This window comes from Pipistrellus kuhlii, unplaced genomic scaffold (assembly GCF_014108245.1).
Source record: "Pipistrellus kuhlii isolate mPipKuh1 unplaced genomic scaffold, mPipKuh1.p scaffold_m20_p_1, whole genome shotgun sequence".
In the NCBI taxonomy this organism is placed as follows: domain Eukaryota; kingdom Metazoa; phylum Chordata; class Mammalia; order Chiroptera; family Vespertilionidae; genus Pipistrellus; species Pipistrellus kuhlii.
The window spans coordinates 126,333,595-126,347,083 of NW_023425404.1; the positions used below are offsets into that span (position 1 = coordinate 126,333,595).

General features: G+C 41.6%; 1 protein-coding gene across 1 annotated transcript in view; it reads right to left on the reverse strand.

Annotated features, from left to right (window-relative positions):
* The window catches only part of GTPBP4 (GTP binding protein 4), a 30,134-nt gene continuing 16,645 nt past the window's right edge, over positions 1–13,489 (reverse strand). Inside the window, exons 10-17 of the mRNA XM_036408330.2 lie at positions 12,662–12,772; positions 9,512–9,589; positions 9,133–9,184; positions 8,529–8,629; positions 6,150–6,347; positions 4,677–4,742; positions 1,355–1,498; positions 1–283 (exon numbers count right to left, since the gene is read on the reverse strand). Of these exons, the coding sequence (XP_036264223.1) occupies positions 131–283; positions 1,355–1,498; positions 4,677–4,742; positions 6,150–6,347; positions 8,529–8,629; positions 9,133–9,184; positions 9,512–9,589; positions 12,662–12,772 (903 nt within the window). The 3' untranslated portion in view covers positions 1–130. The remainder of the gene's footprint in view (positions 284–1,354; positions 1,499–4,676; positions 4,743–6,149; positions 6,348–8,528; positions 8,630–9,132; positions 9,185–9,511; positions 9,590–12,661; positions 12,773–13,489) is intronic.

Here is a 13,489-nt window from a genome sequence, read left to right on the forward strand (position 1 = left end):
AGGAAAGGTGCTTTAGTTATTTCATTGTTATTTCCAATTTACAGATTTTGACTCCAATTTTGTGAAAACATACCATATCAAACGAGAAACAAACAACAGTCCCGCCAAACTGCTTCAGCTGAGAAGGACACTATCTCCTGTCCTTTTTACCAGATTTTCTTTTCCCAGAGAGTAAGTGCTTGGGCTTCATATCAAACACATGCCTGTCTGCCTCCCCTTTCTTCCCCAAGCGATTCATCTTCTTCTGAGCATTCTTCATCATAGTCTTGGCTTTCTTCACCATCTAAAGAGGAGAAAACATAAAGCACGTAAGGTGCTTACTGAAGACCAAATATCCATACGCATTTTCACGATTGGTTTATAGCCTGTCTTTACAATGTAGGTGTGCTCAGTACTGGAAAACCCAGGTAAGCCCCACTCACTGCTATTTTGAACCCACTTCAGTACCTGCAGGAACTCAGCCAACACCTGCATGTGAATGCAGGAGAAAAATTATAGCCAGACAAGTTTTGTACCTACAAGGAGCAAATATATTCAGTGTGGAAGATTAGAGTGTATCTATTATAACTCCCTCTTGGACAAACAAGGAAACTCAGATTAGGACCCATGAAATTATACTACTCACACTTAACAAGTGGAAAGACTAATATTAAAATCAGATTTCTAGATGGAGATGGCAAGGTGTGTTTCCATGAAGTCGAATGCTTGCCAATTTATACAGACTTTCTCCTTTACCCGAGTTTTCAAAATACAGAAACTAAGAATTTGGGGATTATTTAATAAAATTAAGTTTCAACAAGAGACAATGTACATCCAAAGTGTCTTTCCCGAAAGACTGAACAAAACCGGTTTGGCTCAGTGGATAGAGCAGCAGCCTGTGGACTGAAAGGTCCCAGGTTTGATTCCAGTCAAGGGCATGTACCTTGGTTGTGGGCACATCCCCAGTAGGAGATGTGCAGGAGGCAGTTAATTGATGTTTCTGTCTCATCGATGTTTCTAACTATCTCTCTCCCTTCCTCTATGAAAAAAATAAAAAAAAAAAAAAAAAAAAAAAAAAAAAAAAAAACTCGGTTGGATCCCAGTATGATTCATTGTGGTGAGGCCCCAGGCCTCCAGGGGCTCAGCAGGGGCCATGTCCTAGAACACCCTTAAACAGCTGGGGCCTGAACTCAGACCACTTGGTACCAAATGACATCATGCTTCTGTTCACTATGAGAATGGTGTTCTGTGGGCAAAAGCGAACAGCTAACCCTTACCAAAGGACAGCTGAGGGATGGGGAGGTTTTGCCTTGAACGTTCTGGTAGCCAAAAGCAGAGACCCTGGTGTTATTAATTGCACGTGACAGAGACTAACCTTGACGTCCCGAAGACCAGACACATCACGTGGAGTTCGAGAGCAACTGCGACTCCGGGCAAGAGATGTGGGCGGGACAGAGTCTTCCCGCTTCCTTTTCCTAGTGACACTCCGAGACCTTCTGGCTTGGACTGCATAATGGGCCTGAAAAGCACAAAGAGCACACTTCAGGATCCTAGCCTGGCTCTCAGGCTTAGTGACAAACATGAAATCACTCCAAGGGGAGAGAGAGGCCACTCAGGAGCTTTTATCAAATAAACTAAAAAAGAGATCTTTAGCCGAGACCGGTATGGCTCAATGGATAGAGCGTCGGCTTGGGGACTGAAGGGTCCCGGGTTCAATTCCAGTCAGGGGCATGTACCTTTGGTTGCAGGCATATCCCCAGTAGGGAGTGTGCAAGAGGCAGCTGATCAATGAGTCATCGATGTTTCTAACTATCTCTCTTCCTTTCTGTACAAATCAATAAAATATATTTTTTTAAAAAGAGATCTCTAAAATACACAAAGTTAACTTCACATTAATTATTTGTCAAATATTCTTTTTCATGGTTATAAAGCTAATTTTACTCCATTAAAAAAAAAAAAAATAGCCAAAACCGGTTTGGCTCAGTGGATAGAGCATCGGTCTGCGGACTGAAAGGTCCCAGGTTCGATTTTGGTTAAGGGCATATCCCTAGTAGGGGGTGTGCAAGGGGCAGCTGATCGATGGTTCTCTCTCATCGATGTTTTTATCCCTCTCTCTTCCTCTCTGTAAAAAATCAATATTTAAAACATTAAAACAAAAAACAAAAAAAACTGAGTTGCCCATTCATCCATGTTTTCCTTTAACCTAGCTCAGCATCATCTTCTTTATTCCTCCTTTTTGGATTAAACCTGTCAACACTGTGACGAACATCAGAAAGCTGAGCCTTAGGGTTCAGCAAAGCTATGCAGATGGCCGCCCACAGGTTATTCTCCCCCCCCCCCCCGCCCCCCCCCCCCCCCCCCCCCCCCCCCCCCCCCCCCCCCCCCCCCCCCCCCCCCCCCCCCCCCCCCCCCCCCCCCCCCCCCCCCCCCCCCCCCCCCCCCCCCCCCGTTGTCAGCCCTGCTCCCGCTTGCCTGGGTGTGGTGCTCACACTCCCCACTTATCTGGATCTAAGGATAACTCAGTTCCCTCCAAAGGCAGGCAAACAGTAAGTCCAACGCTTAATAAGCCTCCAAAAGTCAGGAGCTACATATACACATTAAACTATAACTCCACATGAGCAGGTTGTTCTCACTCATTAGCTGATGAAAACTGAAATCAGCCAAACCCTTTTGGAAAGGAACTTCAACAAACACTCTATGATTTCATTACTCCACCTCTGGGAATGTGTTGGGAGAAAATAATCCAGAATATGGGAAAGTTTTTTTATACAAAGATGCATATAACCTGGAATAGCTCACTAAGCAGGAACACTGGAATTCTAACAAGTACCTGAAATGCCCTCTAGTCTTTAAGATTTCAGAACACGCTTTGGATGATTTGAAGCCTAAGTTCCCCTCCCACTGAGAGACTCAATAGCACCTCATGGTTATTTGATAACTGAAGCTAATCAAAGCACCAGGTAAAGACTTTGGTCAACAAAATTAAAGTTGCAGTTAAAAAAAAAAAAAATATGTAGGATAAACAACAATATTTTGTTCTAACATTTCCAATTTATATTTTTCAATGACACAAATCTTGTTTTTATTTATTTATTTTTTTAATATATATTTTATTGATTTTGTACAGAGAGGAAGGGAGAGAGATAGTTAGAAACATTGATGAGAGAGCGTCATCGATCAGCTGCCTCTTGCACACCCCCCACTGGGGATGTGCCCACAACCAAGGTACATGCCCTTGACCGGTATCGAACCCGGGACCCTTCAGTCCCCAAGCCCACGCTCTATCCATTGAGCCAAACTGGTCCCGGCATTGTTTTTATTTTTATTATGCATTTTTTACACATCAGCTTTCATTCTTTGAGGCAATAGCAAATGAATTTTTAAATTGCAAGCAATGAAAAAGGCTTAAAAAAAGAGATACTACTTATTACCCTAAAACAGTGGTTCTCAACCTTTCTAATACCTCAACCCTTTAATACAGTTCCTCATGTTGTGGTGACCCCCAACCATAAAATTGTTCTCGTTGGCTACTTCATAACTGTAATTTTGCTACTGTTATAAATCATAATGTAAATATCTGCGTTTTCCAATGGTCTTAGGCAACCCTGTTAGCGGTTCTCAACCACTGCTGTAGAGCCTAAGACCATCGGAAAAAATATTTACATTATGATTCATAACAGTAGCAAAATTACAGTTATGAAGTAGCCAACGAAAACAATTTTATGGTTGGGGGTCACCACAACATTAGGAACTGTATTAAAGGGTCGAGACATTAGAAAGGCTGAGAACCACTGCCCTAAAAGTGCCTGCTGCACAATGAAAAGTAGATGCAGAATGTAGCAAGTGGGTATAAACGGATTTCAAAGAAAGAAACAGAAAGATTAAAGTTCTCTGCATAAACACTGGATAAAAAGGCATGCACCACATGGTAGCCTAGTTCATTTTTGTGTACTGTAACTACAATTGTTTTCTTTCTAGTTTTAGGAACTTTCCAAATTTTATAAACGAATACACAAATATACTAAAACATCAATAAAAAGAAAAAAGGTAAATAAAAAGCCTCTAGGGTAGCTGCGCACACCTGACACCAGAATGACATCCAGAAAACCTTCTACCACCCACAAGGAAGAGCTCTAACTGCGGAGGATGGCATGGGCAAGTCTTCAATTCTTCTCAAATGGGAACAGCAAGAACTGACTCTGGCAACACCATCCTGTACCAACAGGATGAGCCAAATGCCCAACCAAAAGGGAATAGACAATAGTGTGAATAATGCTGTGTCTGTCCTCAACCAACCACTTCCAACCAATATGTCAGAAAAGTGAAACTCCTCAACAGAAAATCTGCAGGTTCTAATTTCTTTTCTTTCTTTCTTTTTTGAAAGTCGTAAGGAATTATACTGTCAAAACAAGTAAGAGATACAAATTTAACAGAAGACACAAAGAAGTTCATTGTTCTCATCCTTTGAGACTCCAGGGCCTCTCTGTGAAAGGTTAGCCTAGCTCCCTATGTAGACATGACCCCCTCCAAAGCAAGAACAGCAGAGATCTGAAACAGTGTTCAGGACAAGGATCAAACATGTCCACAGTAAGGAGATCTAGTGAACTCTGTGATCCCACAGGTTTCTGGGTCCCTGGTTTTATAGCACAAAGCTGTAACTAACTATGAAGTATCTGAGACCATCTATGCACACTTACGTTGTCATTATCATCCATGTCAACACCAAGACTGCGCATCTCATCCTCCAGGACTTTCCGCTGAACCTGAAAAGAGGGGAGAGTATATTTCTTTTAAGCAAAATCAGTTTGTTGAAATGTTAAAAAAGAATTGAGGAGAAAATGTGTCTTTATACTGATCTGTGATACACCTCTTATAAATTATATCTTTTACTTAGGCTCATGCTGATGTTTGTGGACAACTCATTAAATCCCATGAGAAAATAAAACTAACATTTCCTGGGCACTTGCCATGTGTGGAACAGTGTACACTTTGTCCCTAGATTCTGCACAATTTTGCAGGGGATTCCTGTGTACATATGTGCCAACAACCAATTCCAGCATGTAATAATTATGAGTTATGTCAAAAGATTGATGGGACTTGGGGGGCTCAACAAGGGTGACCCACATATGTAGTTTACCTGCTGGAAACGGCTATACGGCACTTCCCCCAAACCTGAATAGACAGCTCAGGGCATTTTACTGCCTCCTGTTGGCCAAACACCTGAATAGCTGTAGGCTATCCCCCAAACTGACAATGATTCTGTACCCTTTGATATCTTACCCTTTGAAGTGTATATTTCCACCTTGCCTTGGGACAAATTGTGTTTAAGAAATACCATGGGGTCCTTAGACAAGGTAAAATTTTCAGTTCCTTTTAGCTGAAGCTCCTCTGACCCCAATGCCTTTCAAAAATATCTTTGGTCTTTGGACTCCTTTTTAATCATCTCGCAGCCCCTTTCTACAGAATGCTGAACCCTTTGTAAGGCTGGGAAAAGAACCCTGGCACATATGAGATCATGAAGGCAGGTCATGTGACACACACCTCCAGCCAGTGTCCCTGCAGCACCAGTGGTGGATACAGTGATGTCTGCATCTGCCAAGAACCACTCACTTGCTATAACATGAAAACAGTGCCAAGCACAGGAATATGCATATGGTTAGTGCACTGTTGTCTTTTTCCTTCTTGTCCCACTAAACTTTAACTGCCCTACACATCTTCTCTTTCTTTGGTGAGCTGCCCCCACCTTCTCTCTCATGCCCTGTGGTTTGGAGACGACCCACAAGATCTAACCTCACCTGCCACCCTGACAAGAACTGAGTAGAGAAAGATGCCTACAGAGGTGGAGCTGAGAGCTGGAAAGAACCCCAACCTCATTAACCCACTCGAGCTTGAACTAACAGGAGCCAATAAATCGCCTTCAGATTTGTTAGGTTTCTGTAAATTGCTAGAGTCCTAAATTATGATCTTATAAACTTTGAAAATCACCAAGAAAGGCGTAATAATCAGAAATAAAAGATCAAGACTCAACTAACCTTGAAAGTCAATACATACCAACAACAAAAAAGCATGTTATTACTATACACAGGTGAGAATGTTTTATCTAGCAATGACTATAAGAGAATCCATTATGGAAAGAAATGGGTTACACCTCCTTGAGACACAAAACTTGCCTTCTTAGCAGTTCGTGGCATTCTGGGTCCCTGTGTGTCCTTCTCTTTGGATTGCAGAATTTTCAACTTCCTTTTTTCTCTGATTTCTTTTGCCAGCTGTCGGATTTCCACCATTTCTTCATCTTCACTTTCTGAATCACTGTCATACTCTCCAGCAGCTGTTCTTAGCTCTTCTTCTTTTTCTAATTCTTCCAATTTCTTTAAGGGTCATAAACAAAATCAACATTGAGAAACTCAATTAAATATAGAAACTTTTCTATGGGAATTAGGTTTCCCTTAAGCCTTTCAGTGTGCAATGGATGCCAGGGTTGTCTCATGTGAGCCTCATACACGTCAGAGCTGACCTATTAGCAAAGATTACAGAAAGAAAATGAAGACTGCACAAATGCTGAGCTGGCAACATATTAATTGCTTGGTGCCAGATATTTTTCTCCTTTAAAAACAATGAGTGTCCAAGTTCCTCTGTTCCTGTGCTTGAAATGTTTGATGAGTGGAAATTGTCATGCATTTTGCCTTCCTTTTTTCAAGCCTGCTTTTGCCTTTTTTCCCATGGAGTGCATAAACATGTAAGAGTAACAAGTCCTCTAAATTCTTGGTATATATTGAGAAATAATTATAACAATGGTACTTATGACAGCAAGAAGTTTTAATTTAGGTGACTATCCTTTTAAATGGGTTTCACTGAAACATCCCTGAAAACATTGTATCTTTAATAACAACAAAACAAATATAATGTTCCCTTAAAATTGTCAATAACTTGCTCAATTTATGCTGTAAGATTTATTCAAATTTTCAGCATGATTTTCTCTTTTATTATGCATTATTTTAAAAATAATTTATACAGAAGTTCAATTTGTAAACTCTTCAAATATCTATCTTAAAAACAAAAAACAAAAAACAAAAAACAATGAGTGTATATAGCAAGGTTAAAAATGTTCGGACAGCCGAAACCGGTTTGGCTCAGTGGTAGAGCGTCGGTCTGCGGGCTGAAAGGTCCCAGGTTCGATTCCAGTCAAGGGCATGTACGTTGGTTGCGGGCACATCCCCGGTGAGGGGTTTGCAAGAGGCAGCTGGTCGATGTTTCTCTCTCATCGACATTTCTAGCTCTCTAACTCTCTCAATTCCTCTCTGTAAAAAATCAATAAAATATATTTAAAAAAAAAAAATGTTCGGACAGACAGCACCTCCCTCAATCCCCTCTCTCTCAGCAGACACATAGAAAAACCTCCATTCCTGAAGAACTTAAATCATTAGTCTGTACTGATCTTGTACTATAGTGTCCATTTATCCATCTAATGTCATCCCCAAACACAACCTCATAGGCTATACTGTTAAGATTTTTAAATGCATGTACGTATATGATAGCCAAATAAGTAAACTCACAGGAATCCAGCAGTCAGATGTGCCTACATCGCTATTTATGTGGCAGTGTGTGAGCAGAGACTAGAACAGCATGGCTAGACTAATCACAGGCCACCCAGAATCCACACTGAGGACAATGGGTGCTGTGCAATGAGAAATGAAAGTAAGAGGCACAATGGAAGTTTAGAGGAGAGAGACATGACTTCTTGTGTGTGTAAGTAGGGATAACAGAATATGAAGGGGAAGAGTTGGGAAAACAGACTAGTTAAAGCCAAGGCAGCAAGGATGAACATCAAACAGAGAACAGTACTATTCAGAAGTGGAAAAAACAGAAAGTATGAAGGGGGCTTATGTTAGGGTTCATCCCTTTGATATCTGAAGACTGAAAGTATAAATTAAGGGCACCATTTAGGAACTGAGGAGAAGAAAGTGGGGAAATGTAAACAGCAAATATTTATAAAGCTTTATTTTTCAAAAAGCCTGACTGACAAAAGTTAGCTTAGCAACTAGAGGAGGACACAGGACTTTGGCTTTTTAAAGGTGACAGAAATTCACAGGCACTCATGTGCTAATAAAAAGCAAACAGGGAGGGGAAGGAACAGGAGGCATATACTGGGGATGGAGCAAAACTCTGGAAACAAGGAACCAGGCCTGAGAACCAGGGGTGCTACACCCAAAAGTACCTGCCAACGAGAAGCACCTGGGCACTCACATCCACAGCGGCTCTACCTTCTTCACAAAGGCAGGCTACCTGCTATGATGGGCCCAGGGAAGCAGAGCGGGAGCTGAGAAGGGAAAGGCCTCAGTGGGAAGAGGATGAATGGCCCTGTAAATGGGCAGAGCGCTGGAGTCTCCAGGATACTGGTAGGAGCAAGCTGTGGGTGACTGGAGACAGGGAGGCTCGTGAGTGTTGAAGGAATGATGGCAACAGATGCAGGTGAGCCCGAAGTTGTGTTTGTATTTTTTTGTGGTTGAATTAAAAAAGAATAAAAATGTGATTTAACAAATGATACAAACCTTCATGATGTCAGGATCAATGTAATCAGCTACATTATGGCCTTCCCAGATCTCAGGGATCTTATCATACTTTTCAGATGAATTCATTATGTCCCAGTACTCTAGAGTTAAAAAAAAATTATATTTACAGTAATTTTTAATATCTTCAACTACCTTGTGCCCAAAATAAGTTATAACTTATGCAAGTCATTCCCCTCTCTAAAGACAACAGTGTTTGTATTCGACACTATGTAAGCAAAGCCAGCTGCTTATTAAAGATTCACCCCAAAACATTTCCCAAGGTCTATCAGTACCTTAGGATGAAGTGACCATAAAGGAAAACAAAAATAAAACAAGTATGGTATACTCAAAGAAAGAAGGCATGAATAACAGATAAATGACAATATCAACCTGCCTCCACATTTACCTATGAAAGTTACAAAACTAATCTCTCATTGTTAAATGACAGAAAACTGCCAGAAAGGAAGAAATCTCAGAGTCTTGCCAGCACACAACCTTTCATGTTTAAGAAATTAAAATGTTGGAAGATTTGTGCTCATTAAAGCCCTTTCACATTTTTCACGAAACTGGCATTTTAAAATAACTAGTAGATGCAGTTCCTTACTTTGAAGATCCAAAATATAATCATCTCCCAGTTCCAGTTCAATATCTCGTTCCTGCAATTTTAAAAAACACACAATTATGATCAGTTCTATTTGACCCTTCAGGTCCAGAACAGCCGAGCCCCTCTTCCTTGTTCCTGTGAATTAACATCCTCTCCAACCAAATCTAATCCTTTTCACACCTGGCACTCAGCTCCTACATGCAGTAGGACAGATGTTGTGCCACATACACGAGGGTGGGAACCTGTGTAGTGTTTCACAGCCATGTTCTCAGAGTGTAATGGTGCTATTGGCCTGTTCATGCTCTAAGTCTCCATCCCTCATTGCAAAGTCTTTCTGCCCATCCTCACAAATAACCCAGTAAGGCTGACAGTGACCTACCCTCTTCCTTTGAGCCTCCCCAATCTCCATTCTCTTCCTGCGTGCCACCACTCCTTCTGGGATGAAAGGGGGTCTCTCCTAAGAAGATATTATGAGAAATATTTATGTAAAACACCTTGCTGAACGGGAAAGAAACACACAAATGAAAAACTAACAGTAAATTCTCCATCTGCAATAAATATATAGAACCACACCCAGGCCAAGTAAAAACCAACAGATGATTCACGGGAAGAGGGGAGGGTGCAAAGCCAGTTTGGACATGTTAGCCAGGAGGACTAAGAGCTGATTCTAAAGTTTATTTAGAAAAAATAAACATTAAGGTCACCAAGAACAATTTTGAACAAAGGAAGCAACATGAGAAATAAGGGACATAACAAACAAAAGGAATTTAGATATAAACATGAGATAAATGACTAGCTACTGAAAAGCAGAGCTGGATAACAACCTCCACCTGCTTCCTAACAAAATAAATTCAAAACTAAGTGAAGATTTTTATTCAAAACAGGTAAAATTAAAAACAAATGAAACAATCAAAGAATAGAATAAGAACTATTTTTGGAATGGGTGGGCATTGATATGCATGACATCAAACCAAGCAACCACAGAGAAAATATTACTATATGCTAATAGCGTAAATATGTGTACTTTCTCTGAGATTAAAAAGGAAATCCTACAGCCTACATGTGTGGCTCAGTCATTGAGCATCAAACCATGAACCAGGTCAGGGTTTGATTCCTGGTCAGGGCACATGCCTGGGGTTGTGGGCTCAATCCCCAGTAGGGGGCATGCAGGAGGCAGTCGATCAATTCTTTTTATCATTGATGTTTCTTTCTCTTCCTCTCCTTTCCTATCTCTGAGATCAATAAAAATATATTTAAAAAAAAATCCTCCAATGACAAAAAGAAAAACAAAAACAAAAACATTTTATAGTACAAAACCCTTTTGAAGTATATAACTGTCTACCACTAAGCTGTACACTCAAAACTAATACAACATAATACTGAATGTTAACTGTAATAAAAAAAAAATATATATATATATATATATATATATATATGTGTGTGTGTGTGTGTGTGTGTCTAATTACCTTAATATAAAAATTACAAATCAATGAGTAAAATATAAATGACCTGAAGAACTTAAAAGGGCAAGAAGCCCATCAAAAATGCTCACTTGCACTAATCATTAAAGAAATACATCACAATGGAATCATCTCTTAAAAAATTGTAATAAAGTCAATATATAAGATTATGTGTATTTCAGGCTTACACCATCATAATTTGATACTTATATACATGACACAGTCACATCACTGTCCAGCCAGTTAGCAGCCATATCTTTAACCAGCTACAATCTACTAGACTAACAGATGTCAACACAAAAGGTACAAGGAACCAGCAGCACTATATATACATACTAGAGGTCTGGTGCATGAAAATTCATGCACTGGAGCCCTCAGGGAAGGGAGGCAACCCGGTGATCAGGGGAAGGAGACGCCCCATCACACCTATGCTGCTGCCAGCAGCGCAAGCCTGGAGCCTGCCCTGGGTGGCTAGACAGCCACCATCCAAGGCTTGCCCATGCCTCGGGCTGGCCCTGGTGGAACTGAGGCAACTGGGTGCCATCTTGTGGCTGTTGGTGCCACCATGTTTGAGGGTGGGACAGTCAATTAGCATATTCCCTGATTACTGGCTGTGGGCATCACCATCTTTGTGACTACATAAGGATCAATTAGCATATTCCCTCTTTATTAGATAGGATAAGGCATTTTGGAGAATGATATTTTCAATGCCATACCTTAAAATCTCTACAGATAGAATTGCAAATTAAAAAATAACAATACTGTGCCGAAATCGGTTTGGCTCAGTGGATAGAGCGTCGGCTTGCAGACTGAAGGATCCCGGGTTCAATTCCGGTCAAGGGCATGTATCTTGGTTGCGGGCACATCCCCAGTAGGGGGTGTGCAAGAGGCAGCTGGTTGATGATTCTCTCTCATTGATGTTTCTAGTTCTCTATCCCTCTCTCTTCCTCTCTATAAAAAAATCAATAAAAATATATTTAAAAAACAAAACAAAAAAACAACAACAATACTGTATATAAAGATGTGCACCTGAGTACTGTCTACTAGCAATCAATGAAAAACTTAAAAGAACACAAAATTTGCGTTTAAAATTAAAAATGCTGGTCGAGTGCGGCCAGGCCTGGAGCAGCATCTGCCAGGCTGGGAGCAGCCAGGCCCGGAGGGTGCGGCCAGGCCCGGAGCAGCAGCAGCCAAGTCCAGAGCAACTAGGTCGGGAGCGGCAGTGACCAAACCTGGAGCAGCTGGTTGTGGAATGAACCAGAGCAACAGAGGCCAGGCCCGGAACAGCTCGCTCCTCGCCTGCCCCTGCCCCACGGCTGCCTCTCAGACATGGTTGGGAACTTTTGGGGGAACTTGAGGGTCTGCTGAATCAAGTGATGAAGGCTTAGATCTGGATGTGTTGAGTCAGTATAGCGCTGGGGTGTTGATCTGTGAGTGCCTTGGGTGGGGCCTGGATGAGGTTGGTTGACCTATTTGGAAATGTCTTTTGTGTGAAGTGTATCATTGGGCATGTGGAGGTATTATTGATATGAGAAAATGCTAAGTAACTGATTTACTATCTGAAAGGGGATTTACTATCAGGGAAAGGGAGGGAGGAAGAGACTGAACATAAACTGTGCACCTATGGATGAGGACAATGGGGGATGGGGAGGGGGCGGAGGGTGGGGTGGGAACCTGGTGGAGGGGGGAAGAAATGAGGAACCTTTGTATGATAATAATATGAACAATAAAGACTGATTAAAAAGAAGTTAATTAATTAATTAATTTAATTAAATTAAAAATGCTTTTATACCAAAAATATTTCTGGAAAGATATACAAGACAGAGTTAACATTAATAGGTCTGGTGGAATGAGAAGCAGGTTTTAATTTGACACCTCACACTCATTTTTTGTCTTTTTCAAGATATGTGGCAGGATTTAGCCTGAGTAAGAACTCATGCCTGCTCATGATATCCATTTATGCAGATATGTGCAACTGCATCTGTGGCCCCTGGATGAAGCACATGGCATGTCCAGTGTCACTATCACCATAATTCCATCTCAAGGTGTCTCTGGAAGAGCAACCTTACCTTATCATCTCTTTTGTTTGGTATAGCCAAATGCAACCTGTTCAGCACCTCGTTGACTTTATTTCCTTTCATTTTGGTTTCAACTCGATGAGCCAAGAGCCTGTCACAAGCCTAAGAAAGTGTGAAAACAAGGCACAAAAGTTACAAAGCATCCTGCAGCAGCCTCCAGGGAGGAACCAGCAACCGGGGACTATGTATGTTCCAAGGTTTGGAACTGGCTGAGCACTTCTGCTCAGTAGTGACATCTGGTGGCTAAGTCCCCAGGACCACATCAAGGTCCAGTACCTTCCCTGGAGTGGACCCTACTCTCCAGGATGGAGGCTCCTCTTTCTCCCTTTCCAAACCAGGCCCAATCTGGGGCAGAACCCGGAGGCAGCACCACCACACGGCTGGCGCCGAGTAACCCCACAGCCCTTTCTGGGCCCTTCTTCCACTATCAGACAGCTCCCTAACTTGATCCACATCCCCCCTCTGTACTCTAACTAGAGCAATTGAGCCCGAATAAAATCAACAGTATTACAATTGCCCTTTTCATTTCAGGTAAAAATAACAAAAATAAGAATGCTAGAATCATGTGAAATCTAACAGGAAGTGCTTCCTTAAGGTGTTCCCACTTTTATTTTTTCCTTCTACTTCTGAACAGATTCCATGGAAGTACTTTTCAGTCCAGCTCCCATTGAAATATCGGCAGGCTGAGAAAAACAGCAGGCAGTGGACAAAGTTAAAAATACTGGAACTGGGAGTGAAAGCATGTCCCAAAGCCCCCCTTTCGTTGGGGACACACACACACACACACACACACACTCACGGGACCACGGCTTCAGCCAT